At 41.3% G+C, this 25,951-nt stretch overlaps 1 protein-coding gene across 2 annotated transcripts; it reads left to right on the top strand.

The window, feature by feature from the left end:
• On the top strand, positions 1–25,951 carry LOC110950280 (calcium-independent phospholipase A2-gamma-like). Of its 2 annotated transcripts, none has more exons than XM_022192766.2 (10): positions 1–168; positions 464–1,766; positions 2,977–3,126; positions 4,249–4,400; positions 4,629–4,723; positions 7,631–7,802; positions 8,423–8,480; positions 8,861–9,055; positions 21,110–21,305; positions 23,976–25,951. In XM_022192766.2, the coding sequence occupies exons 2-10, from the start codon at positions 531–533 to the stop codon at positions 24,251–24,253; spliced, it is 2,532 nt and encodes an 843-aa protein (XP_022048458.2). In that variant the 5' UTR covers positions 1–168; positions 464–530; the 3' UTR covers positions 24,254–25,951. The 2 variants fall into 2 exon arrangements, with proteins under 2 accessions (XP_022048458.2, XP_051808279.1); XM_051952319.1 differs by having other exon boundaries at positions 650–1,766.

Below are 25,951 nucleotides of genomic sequence, written 5' to 3' on the forward strand. Positions count from 1 at the left end.
TATTGTTTTTCCTTCGACTGTCGCCCTCACGTCATTCTGGAAATTAAGTGTCAAAGCGAATGACCCAATAGTTTATCGTACAGTGTTATACTTTTGTGTTAAAGAATAATGGCAGTTTAATGACGGGATTAAAGGATTTTGAAAGGATTTCTTGAAACGACAACACTGGTATGGTTTATCATGTTTTGTATGGCCTGTATGAATGCTAGCGTTTTAGCATGCTGTGGTACTCAGCTAGCTAGTTACTGGTGATCAAGGAGAAAATGTTACCCTTTTTCTGAGTAGAACTGAGATTGTTATCCTCTCGTCTATGCTCAGTTAAAGACAGGGTTAAGTTACGGGAAGTGCTTATGTTAATATTTTTATTTCATGCCATGTCCTGTCAAACATCATTGTCTTCTTTTCTGTTTCTTTCAGTTCTGTCTTTCATGTGTACATCACCTTTTTTGTCGTTCATTACCAGGTTAAGAAAAGAGAAAAAGGGAGTAGAGACCTGTTATTTCTTTGGATGGCTCAAGCCCTTACAAAATATGAATAATAGATTGGCTCCACATACCTTGGGGAAAATAAGCAGAACATTTCATATGTGGCAAATACATGCTCGCAAGTCAGCAGCATCACTTCCATTGTCTGGTACCTCTCACTGTAGGATTCATGCACAGCAGACAGCGTGCTACAAGGCTGGCTATAGCAGCTGGAAGCACATCCACCACCTGAGGACCAGGAGTCGTAAAGGATGGGTCTCCAAGGCTAGCCAGGTTAGGCAGCGGCTTGGACTCCACACAAGCACCCTGTATTTGAACACTTCAACCTCAAAGTGGTCTGCTGGTCTGAGCCAACACATGTCAAGGGTCAGGAGCACACTAGACACAGTTTCTAAAGCTGTGAGTGGGACACACACAGATCTTCTGGCCAAAATTGCCCGACTCAAACCTAACGCTTTAAAGGCTGGTAAAAATGCTGAGGCCAGTATTGAGTCAACAGCAAATGCTGAGGAGAATGCAGTCACACCTATTCCTGCTGCCACTTCTACATCTACCGCAGCCCAACCTGTAGTAAACTCATCATCTGCCAATCCGTCTCTTTCCAATTCTGCTGCTACACTTGATGCAAGTGCCACTACCTCCACTCATCCTCACAGTTCTACCCAAGCAGCTGTCCCTGCCACAATCCCAGCAGTGCATGAGGTTAAAGAGAAAAGACTGAGACGTGTTGTTCCCGCTGTCAAAGCTACTTGTGCCAGGAAGAAAGAGGAGCTTCCACCTTCACTGAAGGAGACAGAGAGCAAAAGCACAACTTCCAAACAAAACACAGCACTTTTCCATCCCAGCACGTTGTCAGTTAGCCTGGATGAGACTTACACCTACCTAGCCCATCACATCAACTCATACTTTGGCAACATTACAAAGACTCAGGATAAAAAAGGGAGCAGTGTTGAAAAGTCCTCCATTTCCTCTCAGGATCAACAAACCTCAGACCTCATCACAGTGTCCGGTAAAACAGAATCGGCCGCTCCGGTTACCCCGCCTTCGTCCAGGAAGGGTTTAGGACAGTACCTTTCCTATTCTGCTCCCACTGTGCAAGCATTTGTTGGGAACTACATTGCTACTCTTGTTCCTAAGTTCAGGACAGCAGATCCCAAAAATGCTGCAGTGGAGGAGAAGAAGCCTGAAGATGTGTCAGTAAAACAGGTTGAGGCCACAGTCAGTAAGGAGCAGAAGGCTGCAGAGGAGAAAGCCAAGAAACTTCTGCTTCAAAGGGAAAAGGTAGGTCTCGAACAAAGCAATTTTTCATTCTGATTTTTTTTGCTTTTATAGTGGAACAAACTTAATCAGAGAAAATAACGAGTTTCTTGACTGCCCTGTAGTTGTGCCGGAGAATTTTTCATTTTCGTAGTGTTTTATACGAACATTTTGCCATGTATTGGAGACCCTGATTCTTTCTATGTGGGATATGCCTGTATTTGTGTTTGACCCAAATATGATGCCCTCATCAGATAGGTCTGGTATACTATAGCAGGATACTTGCGGTCCACACATTGACCAGCATCCTCGCTACTCTATATGTCTCGGCACATTGCTGAGACATACAGAGTTTTTGAAAGCAGATTCCCAGAACTCAGGCAGCACGTCAGTGCAGCCTGAGTTCTGGGAATCTGCTTTCAAAAATAACCTTCTTGTGACAGAGTTGCAGAAGCTCTGGACTCTATAGGCTAACATAGATGTCTATGTTGTGGAGATATAAACATATCTGACATTTAGTTGCTGTGCTCGACAGAGTAATTTAAAACCGTGACTTACTAATGTGTTACAGATAGAGGAAACAATGCACTAATGTCCTTTTGCTGAACTAGCCTGAGCCCTGTATATCCTGTCAAATAAATTAATATACAAGGCGGTTAGATTTACAAAATGCATACATGTTTTAAAATGGATGTGTAATATCACATATATTTTTTTCATTTTTTTGGAATTATTATTGTAATAACATAAGTGAGTGGCACATTGCCACAAATCTGCTAATTATTTACCCACCATCCACAATGACATGGAGTTTATGTGCTCGTGCATGTCTATGCTCAGTTTTAGATCGGAACATTATTAATATGTTATCATAACCCTTTTTTTTTTTTTTTTTTTTTTTTTTTTTTTTTACAGTAGCAAAGCTGTCAATTAAAATATTTGATGAGATCCTCCCACCGTCATTGAGGCCCAAAAGTAATTCTGTGTCTTCTGATGAATGGATTTTATATGAGTATAGAGAAAGTTATGCATCATGTCACACACAAGCCTTTTAAATGTTGTACTTTTCTCCTCACTCTAGGTTTAAAAAAAGAGAAATTAACCTCTTTTGATAATGCTCATTAGTTACTGTGTCATGTGTTCGTTACACATATCAGGTTTTGAGTAAGATCCCAGCTACTGCTTAAAAGTAAGACCGAACTCGCTGCATGTCTTTGGTATTTTTATCTCTTAGATTATTGCCAGGGTGAGTGTGGACAATCGAACTCGGGCTCTGGTCCAGGCTCTCCACAGGGCATCAGATGTGAGGGTCTATATCAACAGAGTGGAGGACCTAAGTTACCACCTCTTGGAATTCCCAGAGACTTGTGGCGTTGCGGTCAAGGTGAGAAATCTAAATGCTCACACATCCTGAGGCAAAGGCTCTGATGTGGTGTAAAGGATGTACAGTTATGCTGGGAAGTAGCTCATGATGTGAAGAAGACCGTGTTTAAGGCAGCATGATTTTTATACATATGTTATCATGCCATATTCGGTGTATATTGTTTTGCAGGTGTCATGTGGATATTATAAACACTGGATTTCTGCATGTGTTTCTCATGCCAGGCAAAATGTCAGTGTGTCAGCTGTGTCAGCAGGTTGCAAGCTGCTTGTCTTTAATGCTTGAGCTATGCAGCTACATGCAGACTGTATACTGTAGCATTTATTTATGTCAAAACATGTGAGAAAATGTCAGGAGCTCATTCCGTACTAACCTATTTTATCCCAAGGCTGCTGTTATTGCGATAAAATTAAGGACAACGTTTAGCACAACATATGGCTGATGGAGTAAATTTGATAGCTTTGCAAATAGCTACAGAAATAAAGAAAACCACTGCTGTGACTCGAACTAAATTTAGATCTCAATGCAGCCATACTGTGAAAAGAATATCCTCTGACATCTCACGCATTCATGTCAGCCACATTATTCTGTCTGTTTTTAGTAGCTGTGGCTTTCATGTTTTATTTAAAACCAAGGCTGTGGTCCAATATTTATCACCCTTTTTTTAAATGATGAAGGTATGATTCAGTTCCCATTTCAAATTATTCACACAGTGTATAGTTTGCTAAGTTCATTCTGATAAATAATGACCTGTGAAATAGCAGAACTTTCCAGCCAGTGCAGGGAGTTTGAGAGAGACGATGGGGGACGGCTTCTCATTTGGGAGACACTGATTGTTTGTACCTTTGCTTGTATTACTGCATGTTGATAGAAGGCAAGGAAAATAATAAGAAGGCTGCAGTATGAGTGACAGTAAGAAAAAAAAATAACAGGGGAAGAGAACAAAGATAGCAGCAAGTAAAATGTGTTATTTTTAGTGCGAGGAATGCCAGGCTACCTTATACCCTGTTCTCATTATTTTCTAACACAATTTTTGCAAGCACTGATGCACACCACATCATGGTGCACTGGCAGTGTACTTCATTTCCACTGCAGACTGTCATTGTTTGTCTATGTGTTCCTCAGGAGAAGGTTATCCCTTGTCTCCTCCGTCTGGAGCAGGCCAACGACCCTGGCCTGAGAGCAGCAGTTCGAGAAGCTCTCGCTCTTGTGGGCTATCATAAACCCGTTAAAGGCCGGGGCATACGGATCCTGTCCATAGATGGGGGAGGTTTAAGGTAAAAATTCAGCTGTTCTTTCTTTGCTTTACTGTAAGCTTTAGATAACGGGTATGAAGTATTTTAAAACTGCGGCCAGATGGCAATTACAGCAGGCAGAGTGTTTTTCAAAGGAAGTTCACAATGATGAGTGGAGCTACAGCCGTAGGTAAATTATTCTTGATTAAATATTCAGTTCCCAATCTTTTTTATGCGTGTGCTCATGTCTGTGTCTGTCTGTACTTTCAGGGGACTTCTTGCCCTTCAGACTCTACATAAGCTGGAAGCCTTGACCGGCAAGCCCATCTACAAGCTGTTTGATTATATTTGTGGTGTCAGCACAGGTACGTCTGTCCTCCTGCCCCACTTCTTTACATGTATACAGAGCCGTATATATGGATTATCGGAGCAGAGGGCAACATCGAGCAGGGCACGGTCTGAACTGGCAGCACAGATCACATGCTGACCCATTTGTTGCTCCGCTCTTGTTTTGACCTCAATTTCGCCAGCAGCGCCACTCCTCTAAATCCAGCTGCTGTGTGCTCAAGTTAGGTCAAAATATATATTTATATAATTACAGTGTGAGTATTGTTTTCACTGTATTTAGCTTTAGAAATTGATATTTTCCTCAAGTCCAGATGGTTTCCCCCAGTATGTAAAATCACCACAAGGGGGTGATGTCGACTATCCTTAAGCTGCTTTTTCCATCTGCCCCTTTACTGTTTTCTTTCCACAGCAGATTGAAAAACTGAATTTTATTTGCATACCACATTGGACTTTAATCACCACCAGAAGTTTCTGTTTGTCCGTAGTTTTCTCAGCTCTCTCTGTCTTAATCTTCAGCAGTTGGAGGTGCTTCTCTTTCAGCTTTCGTGAATGTTGTCAAATACTAATGTAATCTGCCTGCTTAATTAAACTGTGTTCACGCATTTAAAACCTATCTAGGCCACATCTGGCTGGTTTGTTTACCGTATTAGCAAGGTAGTGCCTATCACTCCTCTCATAGCATCTATGTGCAATGCTAATCCTGTAAGAGATCCATAATCTTGGAGAGAAAATAGGTGTTAGAATGTTGAGAAATCTGTTGCTATAGTCTCATAACTATACTCATTCCATTCACTTCCTATGAACAGGTTATCAAAGGGTATTGTCACTCTTAAAGGACAATGCTAGAACAGTGTCGAAGACTGCACTACAACAAGCTGTGCGGTACCAGTTTGCTGCTTTGTGACCTGCTCAGATGACCTTGTTGCATTTTCCAAGAGAATGACTGAAGCTTTTATACAGTGCTTGAAAGTTTGTGAACAGTTGGAGTCTTCTGCTTCTGTTTTAATCTGACCTAAATGCCATAAGATTTTCATACAAATCCTTAAAGTAGATGAAGAAAACCCAATTGAAAATTGAGGCAAAATATCATACTTTATGATCATTTTATAAGGTCAAATCCATGATTACATATCAGTAAGTGACAAATACATGTGAACCTCTGGGATTAGCAGTGAATTAAAAAGTGAATTTAGAGTCAAGTGCTTTCAGTCAGTGGGATGACAAGAAAGTGTAAGTAATAGCCTTGTTTTGTTGGAAGAACAGGGATCTGCCTTCATGACACCTTTGTGGAAGTGTAGTCTGACTCAGTGGATGTAGGTTGTAGGCTTAAGCCGGCCATTTGCCACTCATGTCAGACGGATCGCTCCTTCCTCTACCTGTGTGTTACCGGTTTTAAAATCCAATTCAACTCAGAAAGCAACATTATCCTCTAGGCTTGCAACCTTCAACACTGAGTTTCGCTGAGGATTTGGATCATGCAGCAAGGTAGACCTGCTAGTTTTTTAAAAGGTAAAATTATTGACCGTTCTTGCCTCCCTACATACACATGTTGTCGAAAACAATTCCACTAGTCACTATTTTAAGGGAACACCTGAGCCTCATCCTTCGTCTGTGATTGGTTTGAAGGAATACAAACAGACCAGAGTGTTTATTTACCCTGTAGCAAAATGATGAAGCGACTAGATACTTGCTTGTATTGTATTTACTCTCAGATGTACGCCACTTTGGATAAAAGCGTCTGCCAAATGAAATTTTAAAATTGTAGGTGCAGTCAAACCATTTTTTTTTTTTTTACTACAGAATAGGCTGCCGAGCAAGATTCATGGAAGTGTATTGTGGCACAAATAAAAAAGATTTCTGAAGATCTTTGAAAATAGGTAGTACATGTTCATTGGATTGGAAAACATTACAAAAAGTCTCTGAAAAGTTTGGATTTCAGCAGTTCATAATCAAACTGACTGTGTACGAATGGGAAAAATTCAAGCCCACTGTTACCAACAAAGTGGTTCATCAACAGAGATCACTGCAGGAGCAAGTTTCACAGTAGATGATGTTAAACATTGGTTTGCATGCCAGTGTCCAAAAAGAACATTGCTGCTAGTCTGCAGCTTCCTAAAGATCACTTAAACAATCCAGGACACGAGTGAAAAGTGTTTTGTGGATGAATGAGACTGAAAATTGATCTTTCTGGTTTAAGTAAGAAGTGTTATGTTTGGAAAATAGAAAACTCTGCATTCCAGCACAACGGTCTTATCCCATCTGTGAAACATGATCATGGTTTGCGCTACTAAACTAACCAAATCTCAAAAGAAAGTGTGTCATACAGCAAGACAATGACACTGAGCCAAGAGCGGCTAAAGAAGAATAGGCAATATTTATTAAAAGTTAATGTTTTGGAATGGCAAAGTCAAAGTCCTCGCCTTAGTCCAATGGAAATTTTGTGATTGTGTCTGAAAAGAGCAATTAATAGGAGAAAACCCACCAATGTTCCAGACTTGAAGCTGTTCTGTGCAGATGAATGGACCAAAAACTCCTCCAAGACAATGTCCATGACTGATCAATAAGTAACGAATATGTTTAGTTGAAGTTTTTGCTGCACAATGGAGGTCCCATCAGATACTTAAAGCCAAAATTCACTTACTTTTGTATCTAATATTGGATCAGTTTCTTCTGTAAACAGTGACTAAGTGTATTATTTTTCTCTCTTTTATTTAATTGAAGTTTTTAATCTAGTTTAAAGGCTTGTGTAAAAATCTGATGATTTTTTAAGGTCATGTTTATGCAGGAATATGGAGGAATGTAAAGGATTCACAAACTTTCAAGCACTACAGCAAATCCTGTTTACAACGTATGCCTTTTTTTCCCCTTTTACCCGTACATCTCACTCACTTTCTTCTTTGAATGTTTGTGTGTTTTTAACTCAGGTGCTATCCTTGGGTTCATGCTGGGTGTGTTTCAAGTCCCACTGAAAGAGTGTGATGTTCTTTATCGGAAGCTGGGTTCTGATGTTTTCAAGCAGAATGTGATTGTCGGCACGGTGAAGATGGGCTGGAGCCATGCTTTCTATGACAGCGAAGCCTGGGAGAACATCCTCAAGTCAGTTTCACTTTCTGTTTCATTGTTGAGGACAGGTTGGTGGCTGTGTCTACATTAATGGAAGTCTTGTTAAATTGCATTGAAAGTGGCCTGACAAAACACTGAATGTTCTTATCTTTTTGCCCAAACAGCCAATAATTATGTGTTATTTTTATAATGATATCAAAAGGAACATGCTGTAAATTGAATCTACTTTAACAGAAATGGATAGACCTTCAGCTTTAACGTCATAACTGTTTATTTTTGTCAAAGCCTGTGATATATTTTAACTTTTATTGTACTGAACTGCTGTGCAACAGTAACGTATCTTGTGGGATAATCATGACGTTCTGTCAAATAACTTTCAAGTTCTATGTGAAATGTCTAATTCTTTATAACACAGGAGCTGACCTCCTTAAATCTGATCTGCAGTCTTATACATTGTAAATAAGTGGTTGTATATGGCCTAAAAACCTTTGGAGCAGCAAAATGGTCCAATGTTCTAATACAATGGCGTCAGATTCCTTTAAGTGGGTGGACGTAAATTCTGAATCTTCCAGAAAGAAATCTGAAGTCAGTCATAATACTATCCAAAATTCACTAAACCAAGAAAATAACATCGCTCTTCTGCACCTCCACAGAGAGAAAATGGGCTCTCATCTCCTGGTGGAGACTTCAAGAAACCCTGAATGCCCCAAGGTGAGCTTTAGAAGGTGATCTGACTCATTCTGCCCTCTTGTTCTGTTCTGGCACAGACCGGAGAGTCTCTGCCTCATCTTATTTACTGTGATATCACGCAGAAAGCTTCTCTCTCTCTATCTCTGTTGCATTTTCTGCACGACAGGCGAAAGGAAAATGCACTCTAAAGCCACATAAGACAGTGTGCCTAAAGAAGTACATAGGATTTGAGATGTCAACAGACTCCTTTGTGGCTCAGAGAACAGAGATGATGTTGAACAGATCTGTCAGAATGTCAAACTACATATTGTACCTGCATCTTTTATATGCTTGGTTCCAAAATGCTGTCTCGTGTTGAAAAACAGCCTAAATGTATGCACGGTAATTTCCCTTCCCTGTAGGTGGCAGCTGTGAGCACCATTGTGAACCGAGGCACTTCTCTGAAGGCGTATGTGTTCAGGAACTACAACCTGCTGCCCGGGTTGCGCTCGCACTACCTGGGGGGCTGCCAGCACCAGCTGTGGCAGGCCATCCGTGCCACTTCAGCAGCCCCTGGGTATTTCCAGGAGTTCCCTCTGGGGAATGATCTCCACCAGGTCAGTCCTGTTCACAGCAGTTAACTGGGTGTGGAGCAAAGGCGACACTGGTCAGGAAATATCTCCTGTCAGTGTTTTTATGAAAGAGGTATAGTGATATGACCTATGCAGTGGATTTGTAGGACGTTTAAAGTCTAGAAGTGTGGCTAATGTTTTGATTGACGACGACTGACATGAACACAGTTATTTCAGTTTAAATTCCTAAATTGCCATCATTCTAAACAAATTTGTCAGATTTACAGAACGCAATTCGTGGTAATTGTTGTTTTATAGGCTTTTTTCTGTGGCAGCCCTTAGACGTGGCAGGTTTTACAAACCTTGCACATTAGTGTCAGTCCAAGAAATTTGTGTAGCCAATGTGAGCTCACAAACCCCTTCAGGGCCGCAATAAGTCAAAGTTGTTTTTGGCTCGTAACGTTTTGATGTTTCAGAAAGCTTTAAGAATTCTCCCTGAACTCAGTTTTTGAATTCCTCTGGTGAGAAAGGATTTTTGTAATTGTACTTTTATTCGAATGAAAAATTTTTAAGCTCTCCTTCTTTATTCTTGGTGCTGAATAGGAATCCGTTTCATGCTCAGAGGATGCGTCTGGGGATGTCTCTCTCAGGAATATTCAACAGAACTAGTTCACACTATGATACAGAAGTGGGTTTGATATCTAAGACACAGAGTCAGGATGAAAGCTGTGCCTTCGCTTCGTTTTACCTGATCACAATCAGAATTACTCAACGAAAAGTGAAATCCTTAAATCACCTGCTTGTGCAAATGTATTAGTTTTTGTGGGTTAAGCTCAAGCCAAAGTGGAGGTCAGTGACCCATAGTTCTTTAAGTGTCTCACCTATCAATAGAGTTTGATTGGTTTCAGGCAATTAAATCAGTGAAAAGCACACAGTTTCCCAGCAAAGATGTTGTAACTCTCATCCTATTCTTATTTCTATTCAGTAGCATTTAACCCTCTGAACCCAGGCATTTTCTGGGTGTTTTCATCTCCTGTCTCATTTTTACTCAATGGAGGCTCATTTTTCTCTGGAATGTAAAGTCCTGCTAGCCTAGCCGCGCTAGACAACCCACGGCAACGAATTTAATTCTCTGCCAGGGTGGGTCTAGTTACCCTCCATAAGGCTCGAGGCTGGATTCTCCTAAAACTGGCCGGACGAATCACCATGAAGTGTAGAGTCAGAAGGCGGGCGTAACGAAGTGACGATTCTGGCAGAAACAACCGGCGCACAATAAACAGTTATCTTTCCACTCAGCTTTGGCCACAGCCCTTAAAGATTTGAAGCTAAAATTCAACTTGAAAGATAAACAAAGGACGGCACTTAAGTGTTTCATTGAGAAGAAAGACGTATTTGGACTTATGCCGACGGGATATGGCAAATCCTTAATATACCAGTTGGCTCTGCGGATCCGCTGGTTGGGAAGCTAATGGGACTTAGCCACAGTCCGCCGGTGCTCTCGGAACTACGTCAGCCCATTCGTTGCATTGATTGGTTGTATACCTACCCAATTGCTGCAGAGTGATTTGAAAGACAACCTTTTAGCCCGCCTCCCTCCCTGTCCAGCTTCCCTAGACCCTTGTGCCGTCAGAAACATGGGTGTAGCATGGCTAGGCTAAAGTCCTGCACCACTATTGAAACAGCAGAACCATGGCTAGAAGTAGAGGGGACTAAGAAATATCTTATGTGCAGTGTAATAAAATCATAATGGCATAAAAATTAAAAACTTGAAAGTTGAATTTTTTTGTGAAATTCTGGTATCAGGCGTATGCACAACATATACAACATTTATTCAAGTACCCAGATGTTGCCAGCTTTGGACAAAAAGATGGCTAAACGGATGATCCATATTTTACTGTTCACATTTTCAATTTGTGTCCATACTTGTCTCCTATTTGCTCGGTGTGAACACAGCCTGCGGTTCAACCCAGTTCAGCCGTGTGCCTGAATTTTTAGTCACTAATAGCTTCGTGTTGTTTTTTTTTTGACAAAGAGCACAGAATTTTAGTTTTTTACAGAATCTGGTTAGAGAAAATAAAAGAAATTTTCTTATTATTTTGGCTAATCAGAACGGAAGCAGAGGATTTCCTGTGGCAACCCCTGAAGGGAAAAGCTGAAAAGAAGAAGATCATGGTTTAAAACTTAGATTTTGTCAATATTCCTGATGAGTTCATGGACCACGGGGAAGTTGAAAACCTCACAATTTATTACATTTTTAAAATTTCTGTCTCCAATAAATGGTTTGATTTTGGTGATACTTTTGAAACAGAGATATCATGCCTTTTAAACCGACCAGCGTGTTTTACGGTTCAGAAGGTTAAATATTCAACACTGTTTTACTTCATGCATGAGTCCTCATCATGCCCTCCTGTCTGCTGTAGCCCTGTTGGACCAATATTGCTTGGCCACAGAAATTGCACTGATATTTATTTGATCTTTTTCTTAATATTTACTCATCCATTCTCTCACACCATGCTTCACATTCACACAATATGTTTACACGCTTTGTGATAATTTAACTGCGGTCCTCCGCTACGGTCCTGCAGGGTTTATTGTTAGTCTGCTGGATTAAAACGCTCTGTACGGTTACTGTTGATGCTGGAGAGTTTGAAGGTTTTTGAGAAGCCTAATGAGAAAAATCCCCTGCACAGCAAGCGAGGGAGAGGAATTCCATTTCCTTTTTGTCAGTGTTTATTTCCAGTCAGTTACATTTTGTCAGAGTGAAGGATGGAGTCATCGTGAGACACACTTAAATCCATCCGCTAAACAGGTATGCATTAGCTATCAGAAACGCAGCAAAGCGCCAGTCCATTCCACCATTTTACTGATCAATACGTGCTGCGCCTGTGCTTGCCTTACCTTTTAAGAAAGCCCTTAGGCAGAAAGCACAGAAAACCACATGAGTGAAGACAGCAGAATCTGAGAAAACAAGTAACGGGAAGCTTTATTTGATTCATAATGGTGGTTCTAAAGTACTTTAGAGGAAGGGATAAAAAGCACACAGTACAGCATAGACACAAATCTTTATATTCCGCTCACATTTGAGCATTTAGTTGATGTGTCCTGTGTTTGACCTGCAACTTCCAGATGCCAGTATCTCTCCTTGAATTCATTCAGAACACAGATGCAGCGTTCAGACTCAGCACATGCGAATGAGCATGTGTTTACATCAAAGGCAATATCCCATGTTGGTGAGCTCCGACACTCCTAATTGGAAGCTGTGTTAGTTGTGTAGGTGAATGAGGAAGTGCAAGGGGAGAGAATGAAAGAGACTGGTTGATGAAAACCCACCTGTGGGGGGAGATTTCCCCAGCATGCCGCCTCACTGGTCTCCCTCCACTTTGAGATGCATAAATTAGCCCAGTGCAGCGCTCCTTCTCATCACACACAACAGTTTGACTGCTACATTTGCTTCATTAGAATGAAAAGACAGACAATCTAATTATGGAACTGCTTTTCCAAACTCTTGTCGTCGGCCGCCAGCAGGAAGCCTCATACTGTGAGGAGATGAGACGCCATCAGTGGTTTAATTTATTTAACACATCTTATGTGAAATCAGTCACAAGTGTTTTATTTTCCTTTCACTGGTGCCAAAGGAATCTTCCAAATGGAAAACTGAATGTAATTACAAAAAGACCTTCAGACTCAGCTTGGTAACAAGTCCTTTTTTCTCTGCTTAGGTTTCTTTTTAGCTAATAAATCTTTAGAGAATACTTTAAGGTTGCCTTTTAGTCTTCAGTGGAAATTCCTGTGTGATTCAAGCTGTTGCTCATTTGTTCCACTTTTTATCACTTTTAGTTTTGTGGCTGTCTTTACTTGTTCTCACCATGCCTCAGGATATTCTGCATGTGTTTGTTTTGCGATACCCTGCTGATATGAGTGATATAGACTTTAGAATTTCACTAATATATGGCTACAAGTTTGGACTGAACAATTTTTGAGAAAATCAAATTAGGAGTAATCTCACAGATTTGCAATTCGATTAGTGGTACAAAAAATTAAAGTCATATTTCAATTCAATATTCAGTGTATAATAGATTCAAAATGCGTGATTGAGGATTACACTGAGATACAGTCAAATATGTGACAACATGAATTTATGCATGTCTTTTTGCCTTTTTGGTTGCTAATTGCAAAGCTTCAAATCACGATTTTGAATTGCAATCCTTTCGTTTTTCAGGTACGCTACTAATTAGTTTATTTTAAAAGAAGAGTCAATTATTCAAGATTTCTCTGTGTCTGTCAGGAGCTGCCTTATTGACTTCTCAGACTTCCCACACTTCTTTGCTGCTTCTTTGCAAATTTTCAAGATTTTCTTCTTGTGTGAAAAACACTCCACATCTCATCATTATTGAAAACCTTAATGGAGATTTAAAACTGACAAAAACTGTCAAATTATGTTTAATCAAAGCTTGCAAAAACATCTTTTGTATCCTAATTAGCAAATCCAGTTAGCGAGAAATATAATTTATAAAGTGATGTTGATTTTAAAAAATGAAGTTTGTTTTAATTTTTAGTGATACAGCAAACAGTAATTAGCTAAAACTGTTTTAAGTCAGAGTGGAAACACTTGGAATATAATGGTTGGAATTTAGCTTAAAGTCAAATGCCAGCATTTATAATAAGCTCCTTTTAATTTGTAGTTCCGTGCAGCTCATGACAAATTTTTCTGTGAATATTTGGCCGTCTTCAAAATGCCACCCAGTCTGATGACTTTATTTACTGGCTACTTGAAACCGGTCGCGAGCATAACATGCTGCCTGTATGATGTCAGGATTCCCAAAAGAGAGAGTCATCTCTTTTCCACAAACGCCCACAGACTTTTCCACTTAATTCAAGCCCCGAACAATCACCCTTTTGTACGGTGAGTGCAACAGTTGCCCCACCATGTGCTGAACGAAGGCTGGAATTCTCAAGCTGCGTTTGAAGAAACTTGATTGTTCGTTGACGTTTCTGTGATTCTGCGGGCTGGAATGGAAATCTGGTGGAGCTCCATCTGTAGATTCAGACCAGCAACGTTGGGGAAATTGTAACTTGGAGCAAGACTTTTGAAGCAGAGCATTATCAAAGCCTTGCACTTGCTACCACAGCCAATGGAGAGGATGCCTTAGTGAGGAGGAACAAGGGCGGAAAAAGAGTGGGGGAAAAAATAGAGGAGATAAAGGGAGGGAGGAGGCGCATGTTCTACATTAAAGCTCTCTCCGTTATCTCAGCTCGAAAGAACACAGAAGAAGAAGACTTCAGACGTTTCTCAGTGCATGCTGGAGCATGCATGGAATGGTGAGGAGGGCCCAATTTGTCCTGCCTAGTTGCCATGGCGTCTCCTGAGGCGATGAGGGGGAATGGGAAGCTGTTTTGTGCCCACCCCTGGCTGTGTTTTGATGGGAGGCACGGCGCTAGTGGGCCACCATCCCCAGTGCGACCTCTTGAGAGCCTCAACATGGCACCATGCTCAGCAGAAAGACTCAAATGGAGTGGGTTAAATCAGCGCTCCCATACTTTTTTCTTGCTAATGAATGAGGGAATTGAGTCATAAATTAGTCTGAGAAGACATTCAATGTGGCAGCTTTGGTTAAAAAATTGAGCAAAGGCAAAGGGTTTCACATGATTAAATACCATTTCCGAAGTGCAGCTCAAGAAATCACAACCTTTTGGATCACCTTTTTCTCTTTTTTTCCCTCTTAAAGGCCTCTGGAAATAAATTTATTGGTCATAAATTACACACTCAGCACCACACTGCTAACTCAGCTGCAGCAGAGAGGAGAGAGAGCAGATGTGGTAGATTCAGGGAGGCGACACAGAGGATCAATCTGAGCTTTCAGCCACTTTCTCATCCCCGCTCTCTGCTCCTGTGTTAAGCCCAGAGAACTCGGCCTGCAGGCTGTTGGAGGATGGAGCTCAGACATTTTAGCCCTTCTGCAGACAGCTTCCTCTTCCTAGACAGACTCAGGCTCTTTGTGCCTTGAGTATAAACTCACACATGTGGATTCTCCTATTGTCACATTACTTGTTTTTCCCCGATTGAGTACTTTTATTTGTTCTTTTTGTGGACATACATTTTCACACATGCACACAAACACTTGATTGCACTGCCACATTTATTGGGGAATTAGGCTGGTGCACTGATTATATTCACTGACTGCACTGAGGAAGCTTTGCTGAAACTTCCTCTGTCTCAAACCCCCATGTGTTCTCACTGTACGTCACATTTAGCAGAGATTCCTCAGAGTAAAACGCAGCTTCAAAGCTTATATCACAATGTATTAGAATGTAAATGTGTGTGCGGTCACCCCTCCTCAGGAGAGCAGCAGGGGAATTAGGTTGAAATTGCTCAGTAGATAAGTTATAAAATTATGCTTTTTAATATGAAGATGTCGGATATGTGCATAAACCCTCAAGAGGTTTCTGACACAGTAAATATCAATGAAGGGTTTAGCACCCATTTATATCACTCCACGGATTGTCTTGGTTTAATCTCAAAGGCTACACCCAGCAGGGATGATTCATTGTTTCAATACTGTGTGTTCTTGTGTGGTCGTGTATTCACAGAATGTGTGGGAAAAGGTAACAGTCCACAGTATATCTCAATAGTTTTGGGTGCCTGGGGCCAGGCTGGCGCTCTTACAAATGGAGCCCTCTTCTGCTGATAGCCTGGGAAGATGATCTGACCTTCGATGTGACCTTTGCAGCATGTAAAGCAAAAAGGGCAAGTGGGGAAGTAGTCGGCGTAATCGCATAATGTGGCATGAAGACCTCTGGCTTGACCTGGCCGCCACTTAAGACCTGCGCTCACACCGGTCTCCTTCTCATCCTCGCTCATCACAATAGTGCCTTTTATGTGGATTAGATGCCCTTTGAGCAACTAATTTGACTGAATGAGCAGATTTATTTTTCAGATTACATACAGAGCGACTGAGATTGATTCATTTTATGAGCAAACCGCATGAATTAATATGAAAGATTTATACAAATAATTGAGAGTGCACTAGAGAATTTGTTTTGTATCTCAGCCTAATTATCTGCTTATCAATTGAATGACCAGCTCTGGAAAACACTCTGGTCATTGTGACAGAGATAATCACATGTCCATGTCTTATGTAATGCTTCCCTAATTATTCATTTGAAAGAAGGGAGCCTCATTGGCAGAGCTTCACAATAAATCATGACAGAGCTCAGTGCCCCTCAGTCCGGGCCTGTCAAAGAAGTCAAAGAAGAAAGCATTAATGACTACAGCTGCTCACTGGAGCCGTGATGTGAATGCTACACCAGATGCAAGGCTCACCTCATTTAGATTTAAGCAAGCGCTCTCCTCTCTTTCTGCGCTGTGGCCGCTCATAATGACCCTAACACAAACAAGCATTGAAGTTTAGCCACGGGTTGGAGAGGGAGCGAGATACAGCGGCACACAGGCTGAATGAAGAGGATGAAGTTTGCTGTCCCGGCTAATGGGAGCTGACATACATTGGGGCGTGAAATGACTTTTACTGATCCTGACGATAGCACTGCTTCCCTATTCAAATCAGCGCTCCTCCTCTAAGACAGCTTAAACTGGCACAATGAAGATACACTCCCCAAAGTTAATGACAGAGGAGTAATTTCCCACCGCAATTTATAGAAACCATGCATGTCTTAAGTTTTGTTTGTTTTTCACAGCTAATATTATCAGTCATTTTATTTCAAAATACACTGAAAGAACAGTGTCTTCTTAAAGCCATATTTCAGTTTAATCGAGCATCAGAACAAGTGAATCGTGGTCCTTTTGGTGTGGGAGCCCTAATTAGTTAAAAAAAAAAACTTGCTTTGTTTGCATTTAGGATATTGAGAAGCTGATTTGTGAATCAGCCATTAGAGCCTGAAGGGCAAAGGCGAGGCCAGACGAGCTCCGATCCTCTGGCGTATTAAGAGACGGGTTCTACCGGAATCCAGAAACGCCGTCAAAGGAAATCATTAAGGCTTTCAGGAAGCCAGAATTCAAAGTTGGCATTTCTCTCTATCTGATGGAAGTTTAACCCTTAGAGGGGTTAAACCTCGGTCAGATGGTTTGAACTGACAGGCGTGTACCCTCTGAGGACGTTTATCTGTTGACACATGGCATGTCTTTTCACAGTGAGATTGAGTCGTTTCGAGTATGAGCAGCATTACAGCTCTAAATCCTTAGAAATGGAAGTGACCTTTGCTTCGCGTCGTCATGCTGCACGTTTGACAGGCGGCTTGAGTCGGGCCACTCTGTATGCAAAGCTCATTTGCAGTTTGTCCAAAGTAGATCATTGTTTCTAACTTAACTCCTCATCCAAATATGCTCTGGCCTCAAGGCACCCTTGTGTGAGAATGTGGCTGTGGGCCAAGCATGAATGTGTCACTGAAAAGCAGTTTTAAAGAGCCGGAGCGCCACCAGTGCTGCTTCAGCATCTGCCAAGCTGTTTTCATGGTAGGTAGAGCCAGGTACCGTCCCTGTCCCTGTTTGTTCATGAGACAGATGACAGATGGGGAAGATCTTCTACATTATTTGTTGTTGGAAAAATCAAGTGCCACACACAAAGGAAACCTACCAGTTTTCCAGTGGCACCACAGGCTTTTTTCAATCTCAAAAACGAGACTTTCCTTAAATGCTGCGACTATGTTCGCCCAAGCAGGTGCCCTGAAATGGAGACAAGTTACAGCATTCAGCTCCTTGCTCACAACACCATTGCACAGTTGGCTTCTAATGTTGCATGCTTTGGCACTGTGTGCAAAGCCGGCCACTGTGCCTGTGAAAGTTGCCCCCCAGCTATCAGCACAAAGGACCCATAACTGGACTCAGACTGTTGCCATAATTGTCTCTGAGTTCAGAAAAGGGAGCCTCTCACAGTGCTGTGAGTGATAAGAAAATTGCTTAGTTGTTTTGTTTCCAGCTGGGTTTGTCTGGTGCTCTAAGTCTCTATTAGGAGCACATCCAATCCAGGCAATTTCTCCTCCTATTTCTGTGATTCATTTCTTGCTCCGCCAGACGCCCTGCTGGTTCATAATGACGCGCTTTGGACAAGCGGCTACCTCAGCAGTTCTTCCATGCTTTCTGTCAGACTAAAGCCCTCTTTGTGTGGCGTCCATCTCAGCCAGTCAGGTGGTCGCTCTCTGAGGCTCTGACTCTCACAGGAAATTATCCTAATAACTAACACTGCGGTTGATTCATGAATGATTCACACAGTACATTATCATAACAGATCGCTTCTTCAATGCATAGAGTTCAGATCAGATCAGTAATTGTGACTCAGAGGTGATGGAGACATTTTTCACATTTCTTTCTTTTTAACCATGCTAGCAACTCAGTGGATGGCAATGTGTGTCGGGCAATGGACCACTTTGGTCCACAGGGAGATATTTTATTATCCACTGGATGCATTGCCATGGGATGTTATTCTAAGTCCTTGTCACCTCTTGACATTTCCTCCTGCACCACCATGACATTGATTTTTCAGACTCTATTTTGATGTAATGCCATTGAATTTGGTGCAGCTAATTTTGGTGCCCAGAGGATGAATTATATTGAGTATGGTAATGGCCTGACTTTTTCTCTTGTACAAACACAAACATTTTTACTTACTATGAGAAATATTTACTGGCTGGATTGGCACAAAATGTATTAAAATCATGTGGCCACTAGGATGAACTGTTTGGACTGATCCAAACAGTGATTCTGATCCTGTAGCCATGATCAGATCAAAATTGTTGTGTTTTGTCAATTTTTCACTTGATTCATTGTTTGTCCATAAAATGTTTGACATGATGCTGTCAAATACCATGTTTTGTCTAAGAAACATTTCAAAACTATTAAAAAAACCCAGATCATACACATATTTGAAAAGCCAGAACCAGAGAATTGTGGCACTCTTACTTTAAAACGGACACTAAACATTACAGGAATCATGAAAGAACTGTTGCAGTGCTATTCCTCTACTTTAGTTTCTGTCCAGATTTCAATGATCCCCAACAGCAGTTTGTTTTTGATGTTTATATAAGATGATGAACGCCATACTTTTTAAAAATCATTAAAGCTGATGCCTCTTTAAGGATGTTTCTGGGTTAATGATTATGACACAGACTATTAACAGTTTGTCTATATTGTGGGATCAGATCTGTTCTAAACACTTCTTCTAAAGTCATTAAAATGTCAGATTGTGTTCTGTTTTTGTTTTATTTTTCCTCTGTGGACTGTCATTCAGTGTGTGCATTGGTCACATTGCACATGGTGAATAAAAGTACCACAAAACAGACAGAAATATGCCTTGATTTTCGTTTTGATTTTTTGTGTATAGAAATAATGTACAAATAATTAAATAGTTTAATCGACAGATAATACACAGACCTTAAACAGTATACCTGCTAAATCTAGGTATGTTTGCAGTGCTATAAGAGGATATTAACTTTGTAACTGCAGCAACCACTGCGCCAAAGTCAGCCCTAAAGAACCAATAGTAGACATTTTAAATTTCTCCTTTCTTTACTGCGTTATAGTTTTGTTCTGTATGTAAAAGGTTTGCATACTTACAAAGCTCCAGTCTGTACCAAAAGGAGTTATTGTCTGCCAAAGAAAACACTGCTCTTGATCTACCTGAAACACTTTATTTAAAGTCCAGACTTTTATTCTGTTTCTTATTTCTGTCAGCATGTAAAGTATTTGCATAACACCTGCCTAGCGGCTAGTTTGGCATGCTCCCCAACAGCCTGCCATTATTTCTTCACCAGAGCTGTTTCTGCTCGGGCCATGTGTCTCTGTCTGTATTCATTGGGGTTACAATATGTAGTCGACGTTACCTTGATTTTATTGGGCTAGTTGACCAATCAGAACAAACAGGGTGGAACAGGAGTGTTAAAACAGAGTGTTTTAGACACAGGATCAGAATATGTACACACTAGGAGAAAAATAATGTGTTTTTTGAATATTAAAGCATTTAAATATATTCTGGTAGACCTCAAAAATAATATTACAAACCTGTAAATATGCATAATATGGGATCCTTAAAGGAGCTCAGGTGTATCCGTAGATTCTCATTTGGGTTGACTGTTATCTAATACTGATTTTTATCTCCTGAGTGGCCTTTCTCAATGTCACTTTTCGTTTTCATGGAGAGCTATTATGTTAAGTCTTTCAAAAAGCATCTGCTATCATGGGAGCTATTGCTTAATGCAGTGCCCCCAGTCTAAGTACAATAGCCAGTGGCCTTGGCAATTTTATTTTCCTGGTCTTTGGACTGGCGGTACAATTTCTCAGTCCAGCTCCCCAGATGATGAGCACATCTTTGGCTCTGCAGGCACCATTCATATTCCCCATCTCACTCTGAACTCTCTCAGATTTGTAGAGAATTGTCATTAGGCTGCAACAGTGCTGGAGTACACTGGAAAGATGAGGTGTTCCCTCCCCTCCCTGAGGCTCAGAGTGAATCCATGCGACATACGCTGTCAGGAACACCCACATTATTATATACATTGACTCTAACCAAGCATGAGTTCCCGATCAAACACGCGCATACACACAGTCACACAAACAAGCAATCCTTCCTCTAGTGTGTCCCTAGACACTTGGGGCCCTGCGGCTCCCACCCCCCAGCCTGGCCTCTTTAATGAGGACTGGCCCCTGTGTGTTTGATCCTGCTGCCAGCCCGTAGCCCCACGGCCCCTCAGCCTCATGCCTATTCAACAATCCCCACAGCCTCTCCAGTTTCTCCCCCACCGCCTTGGGTACAATATGGATCCAAAGCAAAAGCACTCCTGGTCGGTATCAAAGCCAGTCTGACTGAAACTGTGAGAGAAGGGGAAATTGTAGGGGGGAGGGGGGGACAACAACAATTTAGCTCTGTGCTTTGTAGTCGTACAAGCAGCTCTGGAACTGCACATTGATTAGTTCTTTTGATTTTGTCAGATGTTCTTCAAAAGTTTCATCTATTGACTCTTAAAATCCATGAAAGGTTTTTGGGTTTCAAACGCCAATTAATTGGTTTCGCTGACTGTGGTCTTGGCATAAAACGCCATTCACAGCCTGTAAATGGGCCTTCTAACGCGACACCTCTTCTGATTTGTGCACAGGATGGAGGTCTGTTGATCAACAACCCCACTGCACTTGCCGTCCACGAGTGTAAGTGTTTGTGGCCTGATACGCCCTTGGAGTGTGTGGTCTCACTCGGTACAGGCCGCTTCGAAGCTCCCAGCAAGAACAGCAAGACGTATACAAGCCTCAAAACCAAACTCACCAACGTCATCAGCAGTGCCACAGACACTGAGGGTAAGTGACGCTGCAATATGTTAATGATGTTCTGTGCCGTGTAGAAACTGCTTTTCAATGTTTCACAGAGTTGACAGACTAAACGTTCATCCAAATTTAAGTATTGTTCTGATATTTTGTCTTTTAAAAAATATACATTACCATTCAAAAGTTTGTGGTCACTTAGAAATGTCCTTATTTTTGAAAGAAAGGCTTTTTTCCCCAATGGAGATAAAATTTACTGAATCAGAAATACAGTCTTGACATTGTTAATGTGGTAAATGACTATTCTAGCTGGAAAGGACAGATTTTTGATGGAATATCTACATAGGGGTACAGAGGAACCCCCCCCCCCCCATAAAACTAAACTGCACCTTTCAGAGTGGCCTTTTATTGTGGGCAGTCTAAGGCACACCTGTGCACTAATCATGGTGTCTAATCAGCATCTTGATATGGCACACCTGTGAGGTGGGATGGATTATCTCAGCAAAGGAGAAGTGCTCACTGTCACAGATTTAGACAGATTTGTGAACAATGTTTGAGAGAAATGCTGATATTGTGTATGTGGAGAAAGTTTTAGATCTTTGAGTTCATCTCATAAAAAATGGGAGCAAAAACAAAAGTGTTGCGTTTATATTTTTGTTGAGTGTACATCAACAAAAAGAAGACTTACAGTGTACAAATGGATGGATTTAATAATAAAAGCTGTTTTTCTTGGTTCCCCCTGTTTATTTAGATACTTTTCTGTTATTCTGTCTATATTTGAAGCTTAAATTAATCCTCACCACTATTATAATGTACAAAGCCTCGCAGTTTCTGTATCCTCTCTAAGCAACTGGGTTGGGCCGTCATCAGTGTCGAAAATACTGCACCACAAGTTGCCTTTGTTCTGGATACGTCCCATTGTGGCCCTGTGTAGTGGCAACCTCTTCTTCTCCTTATCACCTCTAGACATGGGCACTTCTGCTGTGCCTAAATTTGGCTCGGTCCCCTCCCTGTTGCTGCTGTGGTGCAGCGTGTGACCTAGATGCTTCTCTGCACTTGTTCCTCCTGTATTCGGGATTAAGCGCTCCCCCAGCTCTCCAACAGGCTTTGTTATTTAGAAACGGCAGATTAGCAAGAGTATTTATCACAGATTTTCTCTTTTTCAAAAGCTTAGTGTTCACTACCCTCCTACTTTGTCTTGGGTGTATCAGTGGGACTCGGTTTGTTGTTGTGGACAGATAAGGCTGATATAATAGTTTTAGATGTAAATATAGCTGTTGTGGAACCAAACGGATAGTAAAGCACTGCCTCTGATGTAATGTCGACTTTAGCTGTGTTAAAAACATGTTTTGGAAGAATTACCCCAGATCATACGTGATGCAGTCACATGTTTGTTGAGATCTAATAAGGTGGCTGTTCACTGCTGTACACGTAACCTGTTTGCTTTCACACTAGGATGCTAAGAGTGTCCTGGAGCATGCATAATAAAATCTGGTTTGCAATCTGTTTTCGAACTCATGGATGATTTGTGAGGCACAGCAACGACTTTTGTGACAGAAACACAATAATTCTAGAGTCTTTGTGTGATTATTTGGGGTTCCAAGCCTGTCAGTGGGGGGAAAAAAGATAAAATAAGCCAGCATTGTGAAGGTGACTTGCTGGGTCACCATGTAAACTGATTTGTTCTCCACCCGAAAAAGAGCCGAGACTCAAGTCTGTGACATTATTATTTTGTGCAACTGCAGACCGTCACTGCCTCTATGATTATTTATTCAGCAAGTTCCCTCTGCCTAACTGGTAATCTTTCTGTGGAAGGAAAATATTCACGTTTTAAAGAGTTGGCCTCCTAACATGTTCAGCTGATAAGTCTTTAACTGCACAGTGGAGGTCATTCAGAATAGGACAGAAACACTTATTTTTATCTCTGCGCTTGCATTATCTATTTTGAGTAAGCTGGTCTTGTCTCAGGCTTTTTTAACTTTCCCAAATGCAACAATGTAACACAGTACACTGGGGGCGGCCAGAGAGCCAAGGGGTTCGGACAAATAAGCAGCAGATTTAACTAAATTCCTTTTTGGTTAGACCTTTAGCTGTATGTCATGCTCCTACTCTCTCTCCTAGTTTCTGTTTCTCTTCACTGACCCTGCCAAAAAGTCAAAACTAAACCACACACAAACAAAGAGCTAATTGTCTATTAAAATATAACAAATAAATCTCCCCAAAACCCTCCAAATAACCTCCAGATAAACGAGTCCTTGTGGAATTTTGTACGGACTTAGCAGCAGCTAGTTTGACTGATATCCATCTTTGACCTCCTAAGCTAGTTCTGGGAACACGGACTGAAAATATCACCTTTTTGCATCCTTCAGGCATATTTACATAGTTTTGTTGCCCGCTGCCTGTTTGTGTGCTTTTCTATTTTGTTGATTTTAAGTCAGTCATGCGAGGCAGATGAAAAGAGCCATGACAGACAAGCCAGACATTTTCGCTCAGTATTACCTCACACTCTCAGCCCTGAGCGCTTACTCAGTGACACATGTAATGCTGTCACAGTGCTGACAGACGAGGTTTGACTTTGCATGCCCTTCTTGCTCTTAATACAATCTTTGGAGGTTTGCACATATTGGAACTATTAGGAAGTTAATTGTGTGTTTATGATTTTTGCCGTATGTGCGACCTCACTTTCACCTCCTTTCCTCCCTCCAGAGGTTCACGCCATGCTCGACGCTTTCCTACCTCCAGACACTTACTTCCGCTTCAACCCCCACATGAGCGAAGATATATCCCTGGATGACAACCGGCAGGAGAAGCTCAACCTGCTGCAGGCTGAGGGCGTCCGGTATCTGGAGAGGAACGAAGAGAAGCTGAACAAAGTTGCTCGCATCCTCACCCGTGAGAAAAGCTCCATCCAGAGGATGTCTGAGTGGGCAAGGCTCAGAGCTGACATGTATAACAGCCTGTCCTTTAACTCTTCCAGGTTTTAGATCCAACACAAGCCACATTTCCATAACCAACATATCCACTGAATGTCTTCCATTAAAACTGCTCACAATAGGTGATGTTTCAATGTGTCATAGTTGTTGGCTTCCTGACCTGTAAGTCTGAAGAACATTGTGTAAATACACATGTTGGTGATGTGTCCAACATGCCAAATGCTACGTAGCCCTTAATTCCCCACTGATACTTTAATGGTGATTTTAGTGTTAATGTGCCAGCAGCTTTGGCAGTCGGCACATTCACAATTTCCACAGCCAAAATTTGCTGGAGTTGCCGTTGGTGTGTAGCCCTCATGTCAGCATAGTTGTATTCAAACAATATGTTTCAGACGACTTGTGGATTTGTCAGCTTCATAGTAAATGCATTCACAGGAACAGTTCAAACATTTTGGGGCAATATGCTTTTTACCTTGCTTGCTACGACCCATGCCACTATTGTATGATAAATATAAGTTCCTTAGAATACAGGCTGGAATCAGAAAAACAGAATGTCTGTCTCTTTCTCAAGGGGACAAAATACACCTACTTAGCCGTTTCCCTATTACTAGTCTTTATGCTACGTTAAGCTAACTGGCTGCTGGCAGCAGCCACAAAATTGCTGTACAGATAAGTGAGAATGAGAGCATGCCTCCTAAAATAGTCCTTTCAAAAGCAGAACTCAAACGCCGTCCTACAGCAGGAACAGTTCTCCCCAAGTGAGCACTTTGTAACCATTTGCTTTCCTTTACGGTATTTTTTTATGACAACCACTCTATGCTCATGAACCCGTTTCTTTACCTGTTACTGTCACAGAAAAAAAATGTACAAATGGGCTTTATGCTTGAAGTATTTCTCATATTTGCTAAGCTGTAATTAGCCTGTAACACTGTAAAACTTAATTGTAAAGAAATTACAGGGAAGATAATATTTTTGTAAGCTAATTGCGGTCAATCTGAGCATCTAATGCAAGTGACATTTCTCAGTTGTAATGACAATTATTTGCACATTCAAGCTATGTAATTATATATTGATGACACTAACATTGGTACGCGAGGGCCCACGACAAGCACTACAGTGTTATATATGATTGTTATATGCATATCGTGATAAATGATAACGATTGAAATGAATAGTAGCTATATACTTTAAATGTGGATGCAAATTAAGCCTCACTGTCACGACGATATGTCTTTTATGTATTATTTTAGCCTCGGAGTATTTTAAGTTCAGTTGTTTCCAAAGCTTTTATCACCGTGTGCTTGATTGTTTGGTTTTATGGATTCCCCACAGGCTATTCACATTTTCGGCTCTGTCTTTAGCGTGCCCTCTTTCCCTTTGATGCCGTTTCTCAAAAGCCTCTTTCGCCCTTTCTACCTTGAAGTGCTGTGTTTTAGTCCCCGCTCTGCTGTACTATAGTGTTTGTTGAAATCATGCAGGTTGTAACTAAAGCCCTGCTTTAAAACAGATGGCTGCTCATTGAGCTGTTATGGTGGCGAATTATCTTCATATGCTGCTACGTGTACTGCACTGCAGATGTCTGTTTTCATGCCTAACCTGGTCAAGTACTGTACAACAATGTGTTGATCACTCCCAGAGGACCTGAAATAAAATGGACGCAGATACCTCCCAGATTAATATAATTCCACTGTTCTCCTGTTGGTCCTGTGTAAAGACTGTTCAAGAGTGTAATTAAAACCTGTCACGGAA

The sequence above is a fragment of the Acanthochromis polyacanthus genome, chromosome 8, assembly GCF_021347895.1.
Source record: "Acanthochromis polyacanthus isolate Apoly-LR-REF ecotype Palm Island chromosome 8, KAUST_Apoly_ChrSc, whole genome shotgun sequence".
NCBI lineage: Eukaryota > Metazoa > Chordata > Actinopteri > Pomacentridae > Acanthochromis > Acanthochromis polyacanthus.

Coding starts and splice junctions, on each gene's coding strand:
- LOC110950280 (XM_022192766.2), top strand. CDS start 531: ATGAATAATAGATTGGCTCCACATACCTTGGGGAAAATAAGCAGAACA. Junction 4,401..4,628: donor ATAGATGGGGGAGGTTTAAG/GTAAAAATTCAG, acceptor CTGTACTTTCAG/GGGACTTCTTGCCCTTCAGA. Junction 7,803..8,422: donor GCCTGGGAGAACATCCTCAA/GTCAGTTTCACT, acceptor GCACCTCCACAG/AGAGAAAATGGGCTCTCATC.